The sequence below is a fragment of the Eublepharis macularius genome, chromosome 6 (assembly GCF_028583425.1).
Source record: "Eublepharis macularius isolate TG4126 chromosome 6, MPM_Emac_v1.0, whole genome shotgun sequence".
NCBI classification, from domain to species: domain Eukaryota; kingdom Metazoa; phylum Chordata; class Lepidosauria; order Squamata; family Eublepharidae; genus Eublepharis; species Eublepharis macularius.
This window is the reverse complement of record NC_072795.1, coordinates 44,034,776-44,053,968: the sequence shown is the minus strand read 5'-3', so window position 1 is coordinate 44,053,968 and position 19,193 is coordinate 44,034,776. Positions and strand designations below refer to the sequence as shown.

Genomic DNA, 19,193 nt, shown 5'->3' with positions numbered 1-19,193 from the left:
CTGGAAACCTGTATAACTGAAATGTTTTTATTTGACAATGGTTTATTTGCTAACCTCTATCATTTATGTAGCAAGTGGCAATAAATTATGCTTGAGGGGGCAGAACAGTAATGTTGACTCTGTAGGCCAACATAACGGATAAATGACTATGAATTTCTGGTGTCCTGTACGGAAGGGTTTGGGGCAAGTTTCATAGATATTTGCAGTGTAGGCATACCGCAGCCTCTTCTCCTGTCAGCATCTCCTTTCCAATCATTTATACTTATTTTAGGGAAACATTCTTATATGGGAGAGACTCAGTATATCACAGTTGTATATCGGTATATCTTCTTGCTGAATGAGAGAAAAAATCAAGCAGAAAGACTGAATCAGTATGAAAATTGGCTTCTTCCCTGTGCAATAGTTTAGCAGCTTGCAGCCCATTCTGTAAAAACCCCATCCTGCAATTCATTTGTTTTTTGACATACAAAAATTTAGAGTAATAAATACTCACTAACATCAGGTTTTTTTCTTGTGTGGGATGCAAGGAAATCTGGGCTGAAAATGATAGACGGTTCTTGTAATAAGGGACAGTTATGAAATATGTTATGACTTTTAGGAATAATTAAAATGAAGTGGTAAAGAAATGGTGAAGTAGTACAGATGGCAAGAACATTCCTGGAAACATTATTTGCTAATAAGCAAGTACAAATCCAGTACAAATAGCATATGTGCTGGTCTGACAATACCCAGGGCATTTTCAAGAAATGATTTCAGATTTAAACACTAGTGCTTTAAATGAGCTAGATTCAAAATAACAACAACAACAAAACAACAACAGTGTGCTCATATACTTCTCTTCTAGACAGTTAGTGCCTACTCAGAGCAGTGAACAAAATCAGTGTTGTTAATATCCAGGGCTTTTTTTTCTGGGAAAAGAGGTGGCGGAACTCAGTGGGTTGCCCTCTGAGAAAATGGTCACATGGCTGGTGGCCCTGCCCCCTGATCTCCAGACAGAGGGGAGTTTAGATTGCTGGCGTGGAGGGCAATCTAAACTCCCCTCTGTCTGGAGATCAGGGGGCAGGGCCACCAGCCATGTGACCATTTTCATGAGGTTCCGGAACTCTGATCCACCGTGTTCCTGCTGAAAAAAGCCCTGTTAATATCTCCACAATACTGCTGGGGAGCTGAAGCTGAGATAGGGTTCCCAGGTGCCCAATAGCCAGCAAATTCCCGGTGGTTTGCCCCCTTGCCTACTGAGTGACAGTGATCAGTGGGAGGCTGCAAGCCACCTGGCAATCTCCTGCTACCAACAGGCAACCCAGGCAAGTTCACAGCAGGCGCACTTCCGGAGGGCACAACAATATCACTTCCTGAAGTGACGCCATCATGCTTTGCATGGGCGTGCTCCTACACTTCATGGATGCTGAGTTTGACCCCAAACAGGGGCACAAAGCTCAGGAGCACTCTCATGCGAAGCATATTGATGTCACTTCAGGAAGTGATGTCATGATGTCAGGACCAGGTGTGCACACGTACAAAGTGTGGGCACAAAGATCATCACAACAGTGAGTATGGGGTCTCCCCCCCCCCCGCCATAAGGAATGGGTACCTGGCAACTCTAGGCTGAGAGGCTTACCAAAAGCCACCTGCTGAAGTCAGGGCAATAGTGGGATTCTAACAAGCAGAGTGCTCACTCTCATCCCAGCAACTTAACCACTATGCTACAGCAGCTCTTGCTGTTGATCAGAAAGTCCAAAGAATGGGAATAAAAAAATAAGGTAGTTCTAGTTCAACTAGTCAACCATACAGTGATCATGTTACACTCTTAATGCGGCACCACAGGTTCTGGGACCTCTTTGCACTGGTCCTGGAGTTGGTTCAAAAAGCCAATACAGGCACTTACTATATGTCCTTGATAGTTATGACCTAGAGGCCGATACTTTTGTTGAGCAATCAGACAAGGCATGGTCCTTGGGAAGGGGTAGTGGTTAGTGCAGGCTAGGATTGTTAGTCCCTCTGCTTTTGTTTCCCACTGCTGCTCAAAGTGGCTGTAGGAGAAAAATAACAAAAAGCACATCAGGTTGATGGCATGATGTCACTTCCAGAAAAAACCTGAGGTCATCATAACCTCTCTAGGAACTTCCAAAAACTTGTTTTACCATAGAGTTTCTGCTGATTCCAAGAGAGATGTGACATCATTTCCAGATTTTTCCGTAAAGTGACATCATGCTGTCACTGACAGTCACACCCCCATGTCCCCACTCTACCCAATCTCTCACTGGTTGCCAGACTTATGGCAGACCTGTCTTAAGATGCATGCCTGGATTTTTGTGCTGGCAGTTTAAATAATGGAGATTTATACTCTTCACTTGTTGATGTGGATTCCAGATTTTTCACTGATGATGAGAATCAACTGGCTGCAGCAACCTCACCTGTTTCCTCACCTTCTTTTCTACACTGTGTAAATGTGCAGAATGGTTGCCTGTGGAATTATGAAGGAGTTTGATACTGATCAGGACTGGGTCTGGTATACAGAGCAGCTCTCCTTCAGTATTTTATTGATAATGATATTGATGAAACTAAAGAGCGTGCAATTTTACAGAGCATTTCTGGAGCAAAGACTTATGGCTTACTGAGAAGTTTGGTATCATCTGAAAAGCCTAGTGCCAGATACTTTGAAGTGCTGATTGCAATTGACTCAAATCATTAGAACCCGAAGCCATCAGAGATCATATGACATTTTAACATCCTCCTGGAATGCCAGTAGCTGTTTCTTGTGGCAGAGCTATGCCATGTCTCAGAACATGATTTTGTTAGGAGGGATGGTCTCATCCAAGTCACTCGGCAGGGTCATTAGTGCTCAGCAGGGCTTTTTTTCAGGGGGAACGTGGGGGAACGGAGTTCTGGAACCTCACAAAAGTGGTCACATGGCTGGTGGCCCCGCCCCCTGATCTCCAGACAGAGGGGGGTTTTGATTGCCCTCCGTGCCCGCGGCGCAGAGGGCAATCTAAACTCCCCTCTGTCTGGAGATCAGGGGGCGGGGCCACCAGCCATGTGACTATTTTCTCCGAGGGCAAACCACTGGGTTCCACCAGCTCTTTTCCCAGAAAAAAAGCCCTGGTGCTCAGTCACTAATGGAGAGATGTTCCGATCTGTCTGCTGAGATAACTGTGCCAATTATGGAGAACTGTGACTGCCTGTGCAACACGAATACAACATACACATACATACTTTGTGTAAACATAGTCCAGAACAGAGGATTAAGCTACTATGGGTTTACCATGGGGATGTAATAGGGTGTATTGTTCTGAGAAAGTGCTGTCTCCTGCATTTATTTTCTTCAGAAAATTCTAAAATGAACATTTCATCTTCTCCACAGCTTCATGAGCTGTTTTTGACTGAAATATCTCCGCATTCATGACAGTAGCCTCATATATAAATGCATTCATCTTTAATACGATTAGTCACTTTCAACCTTCCATATGTGTCACCTGACAGATAATTAAATTCTGAAAAATACAACATTCACTTGGCAACGACAACAACAAAAAATGTTGAAGTTACTTAAATCTTCAGATGCTTAACCAAGCCCTCAGACCTTTTGAAAAAATGGAGCATAATAATCCCTCCCCCCCCTCCACCACACACACACATCTCCCACTGAAGTCTGAAGACAGAAAAATGAATTTTTCCATAGGGAAGAATTGCAGGCTTTGAGAGACCCCTGCAGGGAAATTAAAGTGAGCTGCATTACAATTATTACTCATCGCAAATTAGGATCTTATGGATTGTGCAGGAACTGACACAGCACACTAATCATTTTAATGGGCCTTACCGTAAAGTCCATTAAAAAATTCTGTTGATGGTAATATTTGCATACTAAAAAAAATGAACATCTGTAAAGTTATAATGGACAATAAGGACTTAACTAGGCAAGACGGTAAAGATGCATAATAGAATCTTCTGAGCTCTTTTAAAGTCAAAAGGGTTTGGATTAAAACTGCACTGAGTGAAAAGGGGTTTAATGCTTCCACCCCACACAGTTTGACCAATCAAAACCAATCCTTCCCCCTGTACTGCTATTATACCTGGAAAGGGAGAAATACTGGCAACTAGAGAAGTGCCTCTCTTTTTCCCTTTCAGGGCTAAAACCAGTTGAAGGGGAAGTAGGTTTGGTTGTTTTGATGGGCATAAAGTATGGGTGAAACTCCTCCCTTTAAACAGTTAAATCCAAATTAAGACCTCAAATGGCTGCTCTTTTGACGTTTAAAACTGCCAGGAAGATCTCATCAACTATTCTCTTAGGTACCAGTTTAATTACTAAAGGTTTATAAATAGAAAATTTCTCAGAGATGGAGAAGAATAAAATCTGAATTCCTCCCTATCAGGGTTGTCCACCACCTTATCTTGTCAAACTGTGTCTGCTGCTATTGATTGCTGCCATCTGAATGTACATTTTTGTGTGTGAAGTTTTTAAAAATCTATCTACGGTTTTAATTGTATAAATTAATTTTACATGTGTTTTAAAATGTTGTAATCCTCCTTGAGCCCTTTGTGGAGAGGTTGGAATAGAAATCCAAAGAAAATAAATAAAATAAATAAAAATAAATTTTCAGAAAATATGGCCTTTGGAATTTGGTCCCTGATGAATACCAATTGTCTTTTTAGTACACTTTAAGAAACAAGCTAGCTTCTTCCATATCACCTCCCAGAAATTTTGACTGACTTAAGCTTGAATCACCTCTTAAAATTTTAGCATATTTGTCATTTGAAATATAGACTTGTTCTAGGATTGCCAAATTTGGGAAATTTTGGATGAACTGGGGATGGGGCCTTAGGTGGACGGGGTTTGAGGAGGAGAGAGACTTCAGCAGGGCATAGAGTTAGGGAGCCTGAGATTGACATAGGGTTGCTAGCTCCCCAAGGGGGCAGGGTTCTGTTGCCCCCAGACAATATCACCTACTGCTGCTCAATGATCCAGCAGGGAAAGAAATAGCAGGAAAGGGGGGAGGGATTACTGAATGCAGAGCACACTTGAGCAAAAAATAAAAAATCATACTATTGGTATATATGGAAGCATTTGATGCACTGGTTTATCATGCCAAAATTGCAGTGATTTTTCCTCATACTCAGTAGTCATTCAAATCTTCTTGGGGGATTGTTTGAGACAGAAGTTCAAGTAATCACTTCAGACTGCACCAATCTACTCTAGACATAGGCATGAATGGAAAAAAACCCGAACACGCTGTTTGTTGTTCGTTGCCATCCACGAACAACGAACAATGAACAACGAACAATGAACATTAAGGAACCTGACCTGTTTAACAAACATGTTGGTTGTTCGTGGGGGCCAGAATGGCCCCCGTGGGACTTAGAGAGCCAATTAGGGGTGTACACCCCAAAAATATTCAGGTTTCCTGCTTTGGGTTTACCCGAAGCAGGAAAAGCATTGGAAATACACAAAACCCAAAGAGGCAAGCTGCTTGGAATTTGGGTATTTGAATCACTTCTGAATGCTCTGTAAAAATTCATAGCATTCCAAAGTGATTCAGGGGGCAGGGTTTTCTCCCAGGACCCCCACCCCCCAACCCCAACCCCACTTAGCCCCCCTCCCCTGCAACCCACTTACCTGGCCCTTTAAATATCCCTTTAAACTATCAGCTGGCAGGCAGCAGGGGGGATTCCCCCTGCCACCTGCCAGCTGATAGTTTAAAAGGCCCTGTCCTGCCACTAGCAAGTGGCAGGGCCCTTTAAACACCCCACAACCCCCAGCCCCCACCCTCCCTGCCCCATCCCAGCACCACCAGTCTGCTGCTGCCCGGTGCGAGGGGGTGGGGATATTCTCCCCATCCCTCTCACACCGGGAGAGAGGGTGGAGCCGGGCTGTGGCGGCCCGGTGTGAGACAGGTGGGGAGATTCTCCCCGTCCCTCTCGCACCAGGAGAGTGGGCGGCACCGGGCTGCAGCACCGGGCTGCTGCTGCCCACTGGGAGAGTGGGTGGTGCCGGGCATCTGCGTCTGGGTACAAGATCGGCAGGGAGCTTCTCCCCATCCCTCCCACACTGGGAGAGTGGGCACCACTGGGCTGCTGCAGCCCAGTGAGAGACGGGGAGATTTTCCCCGTCCCTCATGCACCGGGAGTTCGGGCGGTGCTGGGCTGCGGCGGCCTGGTGTGAGACAGGTGGGGAGATTCTCCCCGTCCCTCTCACACCAGGAGAGTGGGCGGCAATGGGTTGCTGCTGCCCAATGCGAGAGGGGTGGGGAGATTCTCCCCATCCCTCTCGCACTGGGAGAGTGGGCGGCGCCGGGCTGCTGTGGCCTGGTGTGAGATGGGCAGGGAGATTCTCTCTATCCCTCTTGCACTGGGAGAGTGGGCACCGCTGGGCTGCTGTGGCCCAGTGCGAGATGGGGAGATTTTCCCCGTCCCTCATGCACTGGGAGTTCGGGCAGTGCTGGACTGCTGCTGCCCAGTGCAAGAGAGGCGTAGATATTCTCCCCGTCCCTCTCGCACCGGGAGTGCGTGTGCTGCCAGGCTGCTGCAGCCAGGTGCGAAAGGGGCGGGGAGAATCTCCTTGTCCCTCTTGCACCAGGAGAGCAGGCGCTGGTACGAGAGGGGTGGGGAGAATCTCCATGGGATCTACAAGTCCCTCCCTTTCCTGTCATTTTCTTTTCACAGTGGAAAAAACTGAACTGTCTGCCGGAAGGTACTTTGAGGGGTTACAACTGACAAGCCAGAAATAAAGCCAGGAGGAGTTCAGACAGAGTTTAGACAGTCCATGCCTACATTGCCAAGGAAATTGATTGAAAGGCGGCAGACTGTCTGGCTTGACAAATGGCTGATGAACGCAACAAACGAGGCTTGCAAGGACCACTTGTTCGTTTAGAATGGGGCCTCACGAACAGCTTGTTCATGAACAGCAGATTGGGTTGTTCGTGGCGTTTTTTGGTTCATATTGCTGTTTGTGCCCATCTCTAATCTACTCTCTGTAAGTCTTAAATTGAACATACTTGGTTGCAGCCAAAGCCAGTGGTACCTGGTTTTGCTGCAGCGCTTAGCTAAGAAGTACCTTAAGATTATTAAGATGTTTTAGAGAACTGACCTTACAGGTGGTCTTGTGATATCTGTAATAAAAATGCTTTGTGCTAAAAATGATTTATGATTTATTTAGATATATAACAGAATGGAGAGGAAAGATGAATGAATAATATATGCACTTTTCTATGATACATTTTGCGTTACTTAGAGACAACTAGCTGAGAGTTGCCCTCATTTACAGTTCCTTCAGGATGTGGCTTGTTTGCCTTCTAAAATGGGATTCTGCTGTTTGTCACTCAGTATTACAGCTGTCACGTTCTGCATTTAATATGAGCTTAAGAGGCTTGTGGCAGGCTGACTATGGTGAGCATGTTCCTTTGTATGATAATGTTTGAGATAAAGCATTTCCTGAACTTGTTTTATCAGCTTGCTTCAGTTGTAAGCTCTGGCTAATTAACTAGAACTCCCAATTTGTACAGAGTTTATGTGTCCTCTCTCTTTCATGTCCCACTTCAAAGGGCTTTTCTGCACATTCAACTTATTCCTGATTTTCTTAGCAGCCGATCCCCAAGCATTGGAATCAGTTTGGGTATAGTTCGTCCACACGTTTGCCCTCCCTTTGCATTTTTACAGAGCTGGTTTATTTTGTTCTGCCCATGCCTTAAATCATCAGGATTTTCGAGTGAAGATGCTGTTGTCATCAGTGGCATCATCAGTGACATCACAGTGCACACACTCCCTTAATTATTTTGTACGTACTTAAAATGTTATATTGATATAAGTGCTGAATTGTTTTTTAAAAAGATCAAAAATTAACATCTTTGTATAGGGATGCCTAAAAGGGGAGCAGCTCTGCTACCCATACCTAAGCCTCTCCCCCCCACCTCTCCCAGGTCCAAACTGAAGAGCCCTGCCTGGGCTGACCCAGAGATAGGTGGAGGAAGCCAGCACCAGCAAAACAGACCTTTATTGGAAGGGAGTCTGGTGCAGCAGTAGCTACGTGCTTTTTAAACCACACTGCTTTTTCTGGCACCTAAAGTGCACCCCCTTCCCCGGTTCCCAATGGCTTTTCCAATTATTTTTTAAAAAGTCATTTTCATAGCATTATATCGACCTACCATTCCAATTCTCAGCTTTCACTTTAAAATAAAATCTGTAGCCCCTTTTCCTGCAGAGATAAAAGGGGAAAGGCATATCTCAGCAATGGAATGGGCTGGAGCATCTTCTGCATGTATTGTTACAACAGTGGGTAGATATAACACTATGAAAATGACTATTTAAAACACGATAGAAAACAAAACCAGAAGGGGGGAAAGGAAGAAGAGGGAGGAGTGGTTTGACAATGTTGAACAACATCCAATCATCAAAAATGGGTAGGAGTGGGCTAGACAAACAAAACTGAAAGGAACATTATGCACAAGGAAAAAATCAATTCAATTACTAGCAAGTAGGGGTGTGCAGTTCGGGAATCCGAATCCCGAAAAAATCCCGAATCACCCTGATTCGGGGTGATTCGGGGAATCCCGAATCGATTCGGGAATCCCGAATCGGCATGCCCCGAATCGATTCGTGGCGATTCGGGGCGATTCAAGAAAGCTTTTTCAATGGGAAAAAGCCTCCCCAGGGGAGGCATTTTCCCACCGAATCAACCCAAAATTGGTGGGGGCCTTCCTCTAACTCCCCTCTAACAACCCCCCAAGTTTCAGACCGATTGGACTTTGGGGGGCCATGTTATGGCCCCCCAAACCAGGTCCCTCTATACTCGCCTATAAAAGGACATAGCTTTAGGTTGCTGCTGCTAATCTCCTATTTTGTGCTTGCTGCTGCTGATCTCCATTATTTCCTATGGGGAAAAAATGAAGAGGCAGGCTTCCTTTGCCAGGGGTGGCATTTCGCATGCAAAATGCCCTCCAACCCTCAGGGGCCCTTCTCCCACCTTTCCTCCCACCCCCCACCAAGGCTCAGCCTGCTCCCACTTGGGGGGCATTTCATGGCCTCCCTAAGAGGTGCTCTTAGTGTTTTTGACAGGAATTGTGTTTTTGTGATTCTTTGATGTTAAGTGAGTTGTGTTAATTTTTCTGTGTGGGGGACTGCTGGTGTAATGTGTCATAATGCTTTGCCTACTTGTACTTTGAAAGGGAGAAAATAATTTTTTAAAAACTTTATTTTGTGTTGTTCATGTTTTATTCTTTGTTGTACAGTTGGTTCCCATCATAGGGAACAATGGGGCAGGCTGGCCAGCCTTCTCTGTAGGTGGTGGGGGTGTCAGGGGGTGGTTGTCTGTGTGTCAGGTGCTCTTTCCCAGGGACAAGTTGGAACTCAGAAGTGTGCCCACCATTGTGGCACCCCTGGGCTGTGCAGAATTGCCCTGGGAAAGAGTTTGGAAGTTCCCAGCATAGGGAACAAAGGGGGAGGGCTGGTCAGCCTGTTCCTGGGGTTATGGGTGTGGGGAGCTGGGGGTGGATTTGGGTCAGTGAGGGGCTAATGTGGGGATTTGGGTCTGTGTATGGCAGCTGGGGGGAATAGGGTTTGTATGGGGCAGTAGGGGTGGGCTTTGGGGGCTGAGAGCACCTACTTGGGAAGGCCATGAGATGCCCCCCAAGTGGGAGCAGGCTGAGCCTTGATGGGGGGTGAGAGTAGAGGTGGGAGAAGGGCCCCAGAGGGTTGGGGGAAATTTTGCATGCTAAATGCCGCCCCTGTCAAAACAAGCCTCCCTCAGGTGGAATTGGTGGAGAACAGAGCACCTACTTGGGGAGGCCATGAAATGCCCCCCCAAGTGGGAGCAGGCTGAGCCTTGGTGGGGGTGGGAGGAAAGGTGAGAGAAGGGCCCCTGAGGGTAGGGGGGCATTTTGCATGCAAAATGCCACCCCTGGCAAGACAAGCCTCCCCCAGCTGTAAGTGGTAGAGAACAGAGCACCTACTTGGGGAGGCCATGAAATGCCCCCCCAAGTGGGAGCAGGCTGAGCCTTGGTGGGGGTGGGAGAAAAGGTGGGAGAAGGGCCCCTGAGGGTTGGGGGGCAATTTGCATGCAAAATGCCACCCCTGGCAAAGGAAGCCTGCCTCTTCATTTTTTCCCGATAGGAAAAAATGAATGAAGATCATCAGCAGCAACCTAAAGCTATGCCCTTTTTTTTAAGGCGAGGATAGGGGGACCTGGTTTGGGGGGCCATAACATGGCCCCCAAAGTCCAATCGGTCTGAAACTTGGGGGGTTGTTAGAGGGGAGTTAGAGGAAGCCCCCCACCAATTTTGGGTTGATTCGGTGGGAAAATGCCTCCCCCAGGCTTCAGAGAAGCCTGGGGAGGCTTTTTCCCATTGAAAAAGCTTTCCCGAATTATCCCGAATCATCCCGAATCGCCATTCCCGAATCGGCTTGGCGATTCAGGATTCGGCTATTCCCGAATCGGCTTCTCGATTCGGGTATACCCGAATCGGGAAAGCCGAATCGAGGTGCCTTTGCACACCCCTACTAGCAAGCAAAGTGATTCAGGGACAGGAACTTCTTTAGGGCCCATCATGCAGTAGGCCAGAATTGGCCCTTGTGGTTTGAAGCCGGCGCCTCCAAGAGGAGCCATAACCTGTGTTTGAATTGGGCACTGGCACATATGATCCTTCAGAATTTTGGCTACTGCAGCTGGGATAATGTTTGCTTCTGCTCCACTATCCCATTTAAAAGGTACTAGTAGGTCTGCTACAACTGTGCTGCACCATGCACAAGAATGATCACTGTCCCTGGAAAACTGCTTATGCTTTTTTCTAGCTTTGCATTGTTTTCCTTCAGCCTGTTACAAGTTTGTGTTTTTAAAGAGTAGTGCCTGGATCCCCCAGACCTGGCTCCTTTCCCCTGCAGCACCATAGCAGCTGGGGGGGGAGGGGTAGACCAAACGGGCTCAGAATGCCATCAAAGGGGAGGAAGGGCTTCTGTTTTTCCCCAAGCCGTTTTCCCATGCAAAAACAGTTATTTCCATATTTTTGCTGCTCCAAAGGGTACAATCTTCCTCATGAAAGAACACCCCCATGCTGCTTTCATGCAGGAAATCAGCTTGGGGAGAGGGCAGGAGCCCTTCTTCCCCACACAGTGGCACTCCGAGTCCATTTGGGCTCTGCCTTTTTTTAGGAAGCCGTTCTCTGAAGCATGAATATGTGGAGCCTTTAGCTCCAGCCTGGTAGCTACTGGTAGATCCTTTGGTTCTGCAAATACCCATAGCTCATTCATGGGCGATTTCAGGTTTTTCTAAGATTTTTTCCTTAAACCTATCTATCTATCTATCTATCTATCTATCTATCTATCTATCTATCTATCTATCTATCTATCTATCTATCTATCTATCTATCTATCTATCTATCTATCTATCTATCTATCTATCTATCTATCTATCTATCTAGGTAAAGGTAGTCCCCTGTGCAAGCACCGAGTCATTACTGACCCATGGGGGGACATTGCATCATGACGTTTTCTTGGCAGACTTTGTTATGGGGTGGTTTGCCATTGCCTTCCCCAGTCATCTACACTTTACCCCCAGGAAACTGGGTACTCATTTTACCGACCTTGGAAGGATGGAAGGCTGAGTCAACCATGAGCCGGCTACCTGAACCCGGCTTCTGCCAGGATCAAACTCAGGTCGTGAGCAGAGCTTGGGCTGCAGTACTGCCACTTACCACTCTGCGCCACGGGGCTCTTTGAATTATTTATTTATTTATTTATTGTCTGCTTTATCACTGAGACTCAAGGCCGATTACACAGTGTAAATCAATACAATCAACAGCTGAGGCATTCAATAAACAACACAATATGTATAGCCGAAATGTGAAAATAAGCATAAATTCAAATACAAGAATACAGAGAGGAAACACTGCTGAAACAAAGCATTTATTCACAAGAGCATACAGAGATGGGAGCAACTGGTTTCAGGACAAGAGCGCTGAAAGCAGTCTACAACTTTAACTAACAGGCAGAACTAATGAGGATCCAGATGAGCAGCACTTCTACTGGCATAGGGAGCCATCGGGAACAGGACTGGGGAGAGAGTTCCAAATTCCATCTTGGAAAATGCCTGGACATTTGGGGGAGTGCCTGGAGAAGGCAGAGTTTGGGAAGGAGATGGAGCTCAACAAGTATGTGCTTCCATAGAGTCCACCTTTGGAAGCTGCAATTTTCTCAGGGAGAACTGATCTTTCACTGAGGACTCATCTTGGCCCCACCTGGAAGTTATTAACCTAATGGGGGCAGCATTGTAGAGCTGCTGCAGGAGGGTGGAATTGTCAAAGTACCACCCTCTTGTGCACATGGATCTATTTCATGGGATCTAAACCTCTAGTTCTCTGCAATTTCTGTAATGGGACTAAAATGACCAGCTGCACCAAGAAGCACATTGAAATGTACTCTCTATTTGTCAGGGAGTGGTGGGGGAGGCAAATTCTGCCATCTCCCAGCAATACTTTTCCATGACGAACATGTATTGAACTGGGTAGGCCTTAAGCAGATTCTTTACTACTGAACGAGGGGAAATTCATGATTATGTGAAGATAAAATACTACTCATGGAACTGCTACATCTGGGCTGAAATGGCATGATTACTTGCAAAATAAAATGCCTCTGCTGCACGTGGCTCTTGAACAACTGAGAAGGTTTGGGCCCCAGAAAGTAAGCCAGCATTTGATTGTCACAGAGCAGGTGGTTTCCAGTCATGGGCAAACCAAATTGTCCTTTCATATTTATCAAAGAAGATTAAATCAGGAAAAAGTTCCCCGCTACACATGCTGACAAAAGAAAGCCATCTTAATGAAGTTCTTTGGAAATGTAATTTCCCTTGCTTTATGCTTTTTCACTTTTTATAGTATTTGGAAAATAGCAACATTTTTTAAAGCTGTGCTTTTCTGTTCCTGATAAATATCATCCAATAACAATGATCTTCGGACAGAGAATGGGCTATGAGAGATGGCAGACTGATCCAGACTGCTTCATTTCTTTTAGCTTTATTAGTTTTTAGATAACCTCAAAAACGCAGCTTGCCATATGTAAATATATTAACTCCCCTCCATTGTCACCTGCAACTGATTTTTTTAATGCAGTCTTAAGCAATGGTCTTGTGATTTAATTAACAAGATTGGGTGGCTAACAGGGCTTTTTTTCAGGGGGAATGCGGGGGAACAGAGTTCCGGAACCTCTTGAAAATGGTCACCTGGCTGGTGGCCCTGCCCCCTGATCTCCAGACAGAGGGGAGTTTAGATTGTCCTCCATGCCACTCACTGGTGCAGAGGGCAATCTAAACTCCCCTTTGTCTGGAGATCAGGGGGCGGGGCCACCAGCCAGGTGACCATTTTTTTCTGAGGGCAACCCACTGAGTTCCACCACCTCTTTTCCCAGAAAAAAAGCCCTGGTGGCTAATGATGTCTTTTCTACAATTACAGTTATACCTGTATAGAATCATTGTTGTGTTGGAAGAATGTTATGGAATGATGGTCTAAAACAATCACTACTGGAAACTGGAAGGGCAGAACATAAGGCCAAAAGAGTGAAAAGTCTCTGAGAGAAACCTTTTCAAAAATGCTGTTACCAGGTTCATGGGGGCCAGTTTCTGATCAGGATTGCCATGTGGCACTAAATCCTTCTCCTGCATATTGCTTTCCCAACAGAGTTGACAGGTCCCTTAGAGGCTAAACGGGGGTGGGAGGGGTGACAGAAACTTACCTACATGAGCAAAGTGCATGTTAGTCTGCAGCACCAGAAAATGACATCATTTCTGGAGCAACACAGAAGCAATGGGTCATGTCAAGGGCGAATGGTCGGCTGTCTTGCCTTGAAGCACAGCAATAAGAGTAGAGGTAAAGTGATGTCTGGGCACCCCAAAACAGACTGCTAGATGGTCTCTTCAGGACCAGGGCCATTTCCAGACAGCTTAACTTCTGCCGCTCCATGCCGCAACACTGCGGCTTGGGCTGTGGCGAATGCAAAATATCGCGTTTTCTCGCACGAGTTTTGCGCGATGTAGTGCAAAACTCGCGCGAGAAAACACGCTATTTCGCGTTTTCTCCAGCACAAGCCGCAACGTTGCGGGATGGAGCAGCAGAAGGTAAGCCGTCTGGAAACAGCCCAGAATCTGAGAAAAATACCCATCGTCATCCAACCATCTAAAGGATAAACCAAGCCCAGGCAGTTACAAGAGATTATGGAGAAAAGAGGAATTGGTAAAGTTGAGCTGGTTGTAGTTTAGATAACGTTTTATCTAAAATCAAATTGCACAGTATGTGGACTGTAGAATGTTGATTGTGCATCCACACTTGCTACTTAGGATTCAGAAAGAGAAAATAACAGCAAACTTGTGTGGCTAAGCTGGTCCTTGGGGAAAAAATCTGGTGTTTATGTGGACTAGGGTTGCCAGGCCCCCTCAATCTCCCAGCGGGGGATTGGGGCCTGGCTCTTACCTTTGAGCAGGGGGGAGCGCGCACGTAAAGCGCATGCACGCTCCCGCAAGCATGATGACATCACTTTTGGAAAGTGATGTCATCACACAGCCCTGGAGTGTGCCCACACTCCACAGGGGCTTGGGTTGGGGCTGCTGCAGAGCGCAGGAATGCTCCTGCCTTCCACAGCAGCCCAAAACACGCCTACAGATGAGGCCTGTTTTGAGGCGCTGTGGAGCACAGGAGTGTTCCTACGCTCTGCAGCACCTGAAACGGGCCCGTCTTGGAGCAGATCTGGCCTGTTTTGAGCTGCTATGGAGTGTGGGAGCATTCCTGTGCTCTGCAGTGGCCCAAAATGGGCCCAATCTGTGCCAAAATGGACCCAATCCGTGCCTGTTTTGGTGTGGATTGGGCCTGTTTGGGGCTGCTGCGGCGCACAGGAGCACTCCTGCACTCTGCAGTGGCCCCAATCTGGGCCAAAACAGGCCTGATACTGGTGGCTGCTGTGCGCAGGAGTACGCAGCACTGCAGGGGAGCATGCACGGAAGGTTTGCACCCCCTGCTTGCCAGGTAAGTGGGGGCAGGGTGTGGGGCCAGGGGCAGGGAATCCCCCACCTCCGCTGGGGGTCTGGCATCCCTAATGTGGACCCTTGTGTCGATGTTTCTCTTCAGGTTTGAGCAAATGTCTTTTAGCTGGTCCACTACCAGTGTGCACATTTTCCTGCTAGATCTAAACAAGGAGAGTGATTTAAGATCTTAAAGATTTTCTGTTCCCACTGAGCATATAAATACAGTAGTCCCAATACAAACATTCAAGATATTCACTGTGCAGGCTGTCATCCTTGCACTATTTTATGTTTGATTTTCTACTGGTGTGAAGCCCCCCCCCCCTCTATTCTGACCTAATTCTGATATGTCAGGTTATTAAAGAAAATTCTGAAGCTTGGGGATTGGGAAGTATTCTTGTCAATACCATTGCTAAGTACATTCTATATTCACAGCAAGAGTGTTCCTTGTGCATGTGCACAAACACCCTGAAATCATTATTGTCTAAATTTTATACAGTTCTTCCCAGCTATGGTCTCTATTTACAATATTCTACGGACAATATCACAACTGATAAAAGTAAATCAAAAGATCAATGTTAAAAGATTAACTAAGCTTTCACAAGTGGACTCACAACGTTCTCAGAATGGCACTGTAAAAAACTTCAAAATAACAACAGATAAAAATAGCAGAGTATAAATAAACAAGATCAAATCTGGCAGAAGTAAGAATTCAAGCAGTAAATTCAAGCAGTAAAAGAACAAAGCAGAAACTGTAAAATCAGTGCAGAGCTAATAAATGAAGAAGTAGTTACATATACAACAGAATATTAATTAAATGTCAGTGAGAACAAAAGTTTTTTTTTAATTTGGCACCTGAAATGAAACAATAAAGGTAGATAGTAGCAGGGATGAGTTCCGGAAATGGGACCCACAACAGAGAAGTCCCTACCACTATGGTTGTCTGCCATAGTGAAAGCACATTTAATGGGGGCTCTGATGACCAGCCGTGTTCATATAAATTCACATTGGAGAAGGCAATCCTTAAAAACATCTCAGTCCATTTAGAGTTTTAAAGGCAATGGCCAGAACTGCAAATTTTACTTAGAAACTCATCAGCAGCCAGAGTAGCTCCTTCAAGACTGGTGATGATATACATGGTGCTCCTGATACTCATTGCCACCAATCAGTCCAGAAAATACCATGACAATACTGAAAACCTCTGAAAATCTAGTATAATCAACAAGTTCAAAGTCTCTCCCAGCCAAGGTCATCCAGTAGAGTGACTATTTCAGTTTCAAAATTGATCTAAAGCCATATTGAAATAAGTCTATAGAATCAGTTTCCTCCAAGAAAGTCATGCATTGAACAAACTGTGCTTCTTGTAGCACTTTGTCCAAATAAGTGGAGCTTGCAACCAGACTATATTTAAAATCATTAGGATCAAAGTAAGGCTTTTTTTCAGGAGATGTCATGCCACCAGTCACTGCAAAGCAGCCTCAATGGAGCATTCAGCCATCTGGTTCCATCCACCCGTACCTCTTTGTCAAATTGAAATAAGCCAACATAGGCAAGGGTTGTAGAAGCTGTGGGGCTATGCCTCTTCAGCTCTCGATAGGTTTCTCCTGGAGTTCCTATAAGCATGTTATTTCATGCTATGCAACATGAGTAGGGGACCATTTTTTTTCTTCAATTACACTAGACAATTTAGTATAATCCTCTTCCATTGGTTTTTGCAAACCAAGAAATCGAAGGCAAAACCCAAGGAATCAAAGGCTGATGATCCCAATACAATCCTTAGGAAGCCCGAACATTTCAAACCATGGATGAACACATTCGAATAGTTTTGAGCTTTATTAGCTTAACTTTGTATCTGTTTTATAGTTAAGCATGGGAGGTGGGGGATTAATTGTGGCATTAATTCACGAAATGACAAATACATATTAAGATTTTGTAGTTACTTTTGAAAGCTCCCTTGGTATATGTTTCCATCCCAGACTAGAGAATTAGAGTTGCAGATGGCCACTTAAGTCTGTTAGACCATGAACTTTAGATTGAGTCTGCAGTTTGAATGTGTGTGCATCTGAGTTTTCCAATCTATGCTGTGCCTTTTGATCAGTCAGAGTTGCATTTGAACTAAGTGCCATTTCCTAGCCATGATAGTAATGTGCATGTCAGGGGAGAGAAGAAATAGGATGCTGTCAACAGAGGAATCAGCAGGGGTTCTGGAAGGCTAGATGCTTGCTGGCACTGTAGAAAACTCACGATGAGTCCTTTTTCTTCTAACATTTGATTCTTTCCCTGGCTGAAAATGATACCACTTTGGCGGCTTAGTTATATTTACTTGCTGGGTATTACATAGTCCATTTCATTATGTTTTGCCTAGATAAATATTCTAGTATAAGTCTCAAATTAAAATGTCTGAAAACACAGGCCACAATTTAGCCACAGAAATTAGGCAGCTTGGATCCCATTGATTTCAGCAGGCTGAAGCACATTTAGGCTTGTGCTAAATTGTAGTCATATTTTCTTTAAAAATCTAGCATGACTGTTGTCTTCAAGAAGTAGACTAGACAACAATGATATCGCTCTCTGATTTTACCGCAAAATTGTTTTCATAAAAATTACTAATTTAATTTGCTCTAGTTTTACTTCTCTCGATCAATTCAGATGAAAAATACAAGTATACATCCTTGCTTATCATGTTCCTCTACTGAAAGTTGTATGCATTTACAATAAGGCTCAGTTAGCAGCTTACTAAATTGGAAAGACTGTGGGAGTGTGGATGTAATTAAATTGCTATGTATAAAAGGGTTGTGACCTTTGTATATTTCGCAGAACCATTAGATGAACTGAAGATCAGGAGCCACAGCACCGAACCACTACCAAAGCTGGAAAACAAAGAGAGAGGAGTTCACTATGGGACATCTTCCTCCAGAGAGCCAGTAAAAGCTCAGGAATGGGATGGGACACCAGGACCACCAGTTGTGTCCAGTAGACTTGGACGGTCTTCAGTTAGTCCAACAATGCTGGCGGGAAATAACAGCTCGGGTAAGTGGGAATGATCCAAGCACAACTATGTAGGGATCAGATATTACAGAACATTACCTACTCTTCATCAATAACCCATATTAATGTTACAGAACACAGAATTCCATTTTCTCTAGTCGACTAGGGACAGCCTACAAGAAAAGCATTAACATTTATAAGATTTTCATGCATTAAAAATAAGCTTTTATAAATTTTGCTAAACTAGGTAATTCCACTTTAAATTTATCACATCCTATAGTAGAAAGTTTCTGACAAGGCCCAGTTCTGAGAACAACAGAGCTTAGGTTTCTTAGGCTGCTATCCTAAGAAGAATTTCCTGAGAGTAAAATCTGTTCAATAAAATAGGACAGCTTTGGAGCAGATATGATTAGCATTTCTCCCTTGCAGTGCTATCCTTAGCAGAGTTACAGATTTCTAAGTCCATTAAAGTCAAGGGTGTAACTCTTATGATTACACATATTTCTGTAAGAATCATAGTACTGGAGATCTTCAATAACTCCTTGTAAGAGATGAAACTGAATCAAACCCATACAAGATAATGCAAGCATTATTTTACTGTTTTATCTGACGCAATTTTTTCTCTTATACAGTTGAATGGTCAGTTCTACAACTGATATTAGTCTACAGCATAATGTCTTGATGATGCTAGTTAAAGAATCATGCGGTTTCTGGATTTCTTGTAATTGTAAAACGTGCTGTTTACTATGAAGTATCTTGCATTGAATGGTATAATAGCAACTGGGTAAACAATTCGCCTTCTCCTAGGGCCAGGGTGGTAAAAGGAATTAGTGTACGCAGTAGCAAAGCCATCTTTTTATATTGTTTTTTCTAGTGCTTGAAAATTAAATTGGGACTAGCTATAAGGCAGATAGTTTGTGTATTCTTTAATAATGCTAACACTGGACAACAAACTTGCACAAATAAATCTATTAGCTAACAGGATACAAAACCAAGAGACACCAATTCACATTCAAAAACCACTTATTTTCTCTCCATTGCTGTGTGTGTAGATGCATGGCCACCTGGGGAAATGTTCATGTGGAAACAGGTCTTGTTTTCCTGTGATTTTGAAAGCTGGACAGATTTGATCCTGGAAATGGCTACCGGCATCCTTAGTTCATAGTTCCATGTTTGCATGATTCCATGAAGTCATACAGGATAACAGGGAGAAAAATAA

The 19,193-nt window shown here is 44.7% G+C and overlaps 1 protein-coding gene across 1 annotated transcript in view; it reads left to right on the top strand.

The window, feature by feature from the left end:
- NYAP2 (neuronal tyrosine-phosphorylated phosphoinositide-3-kinase adaptor 2) overlaps positions 1-19,193 on the top strand; it is a 185,559-nt gene that overhangs the window by 119,001 nt on the left and 47,365 nt on the right. The window contains exon 4 of the mRNA XM_054984159.1: positions 17,804-18,016. Coding sequence (XP_054840134.1) covers positions 17,804-18,016 — 213 coding nt within the window. The remainder of the gene's footprint in view (positions 1-17,803; positions 18,017-19,193) is intronic.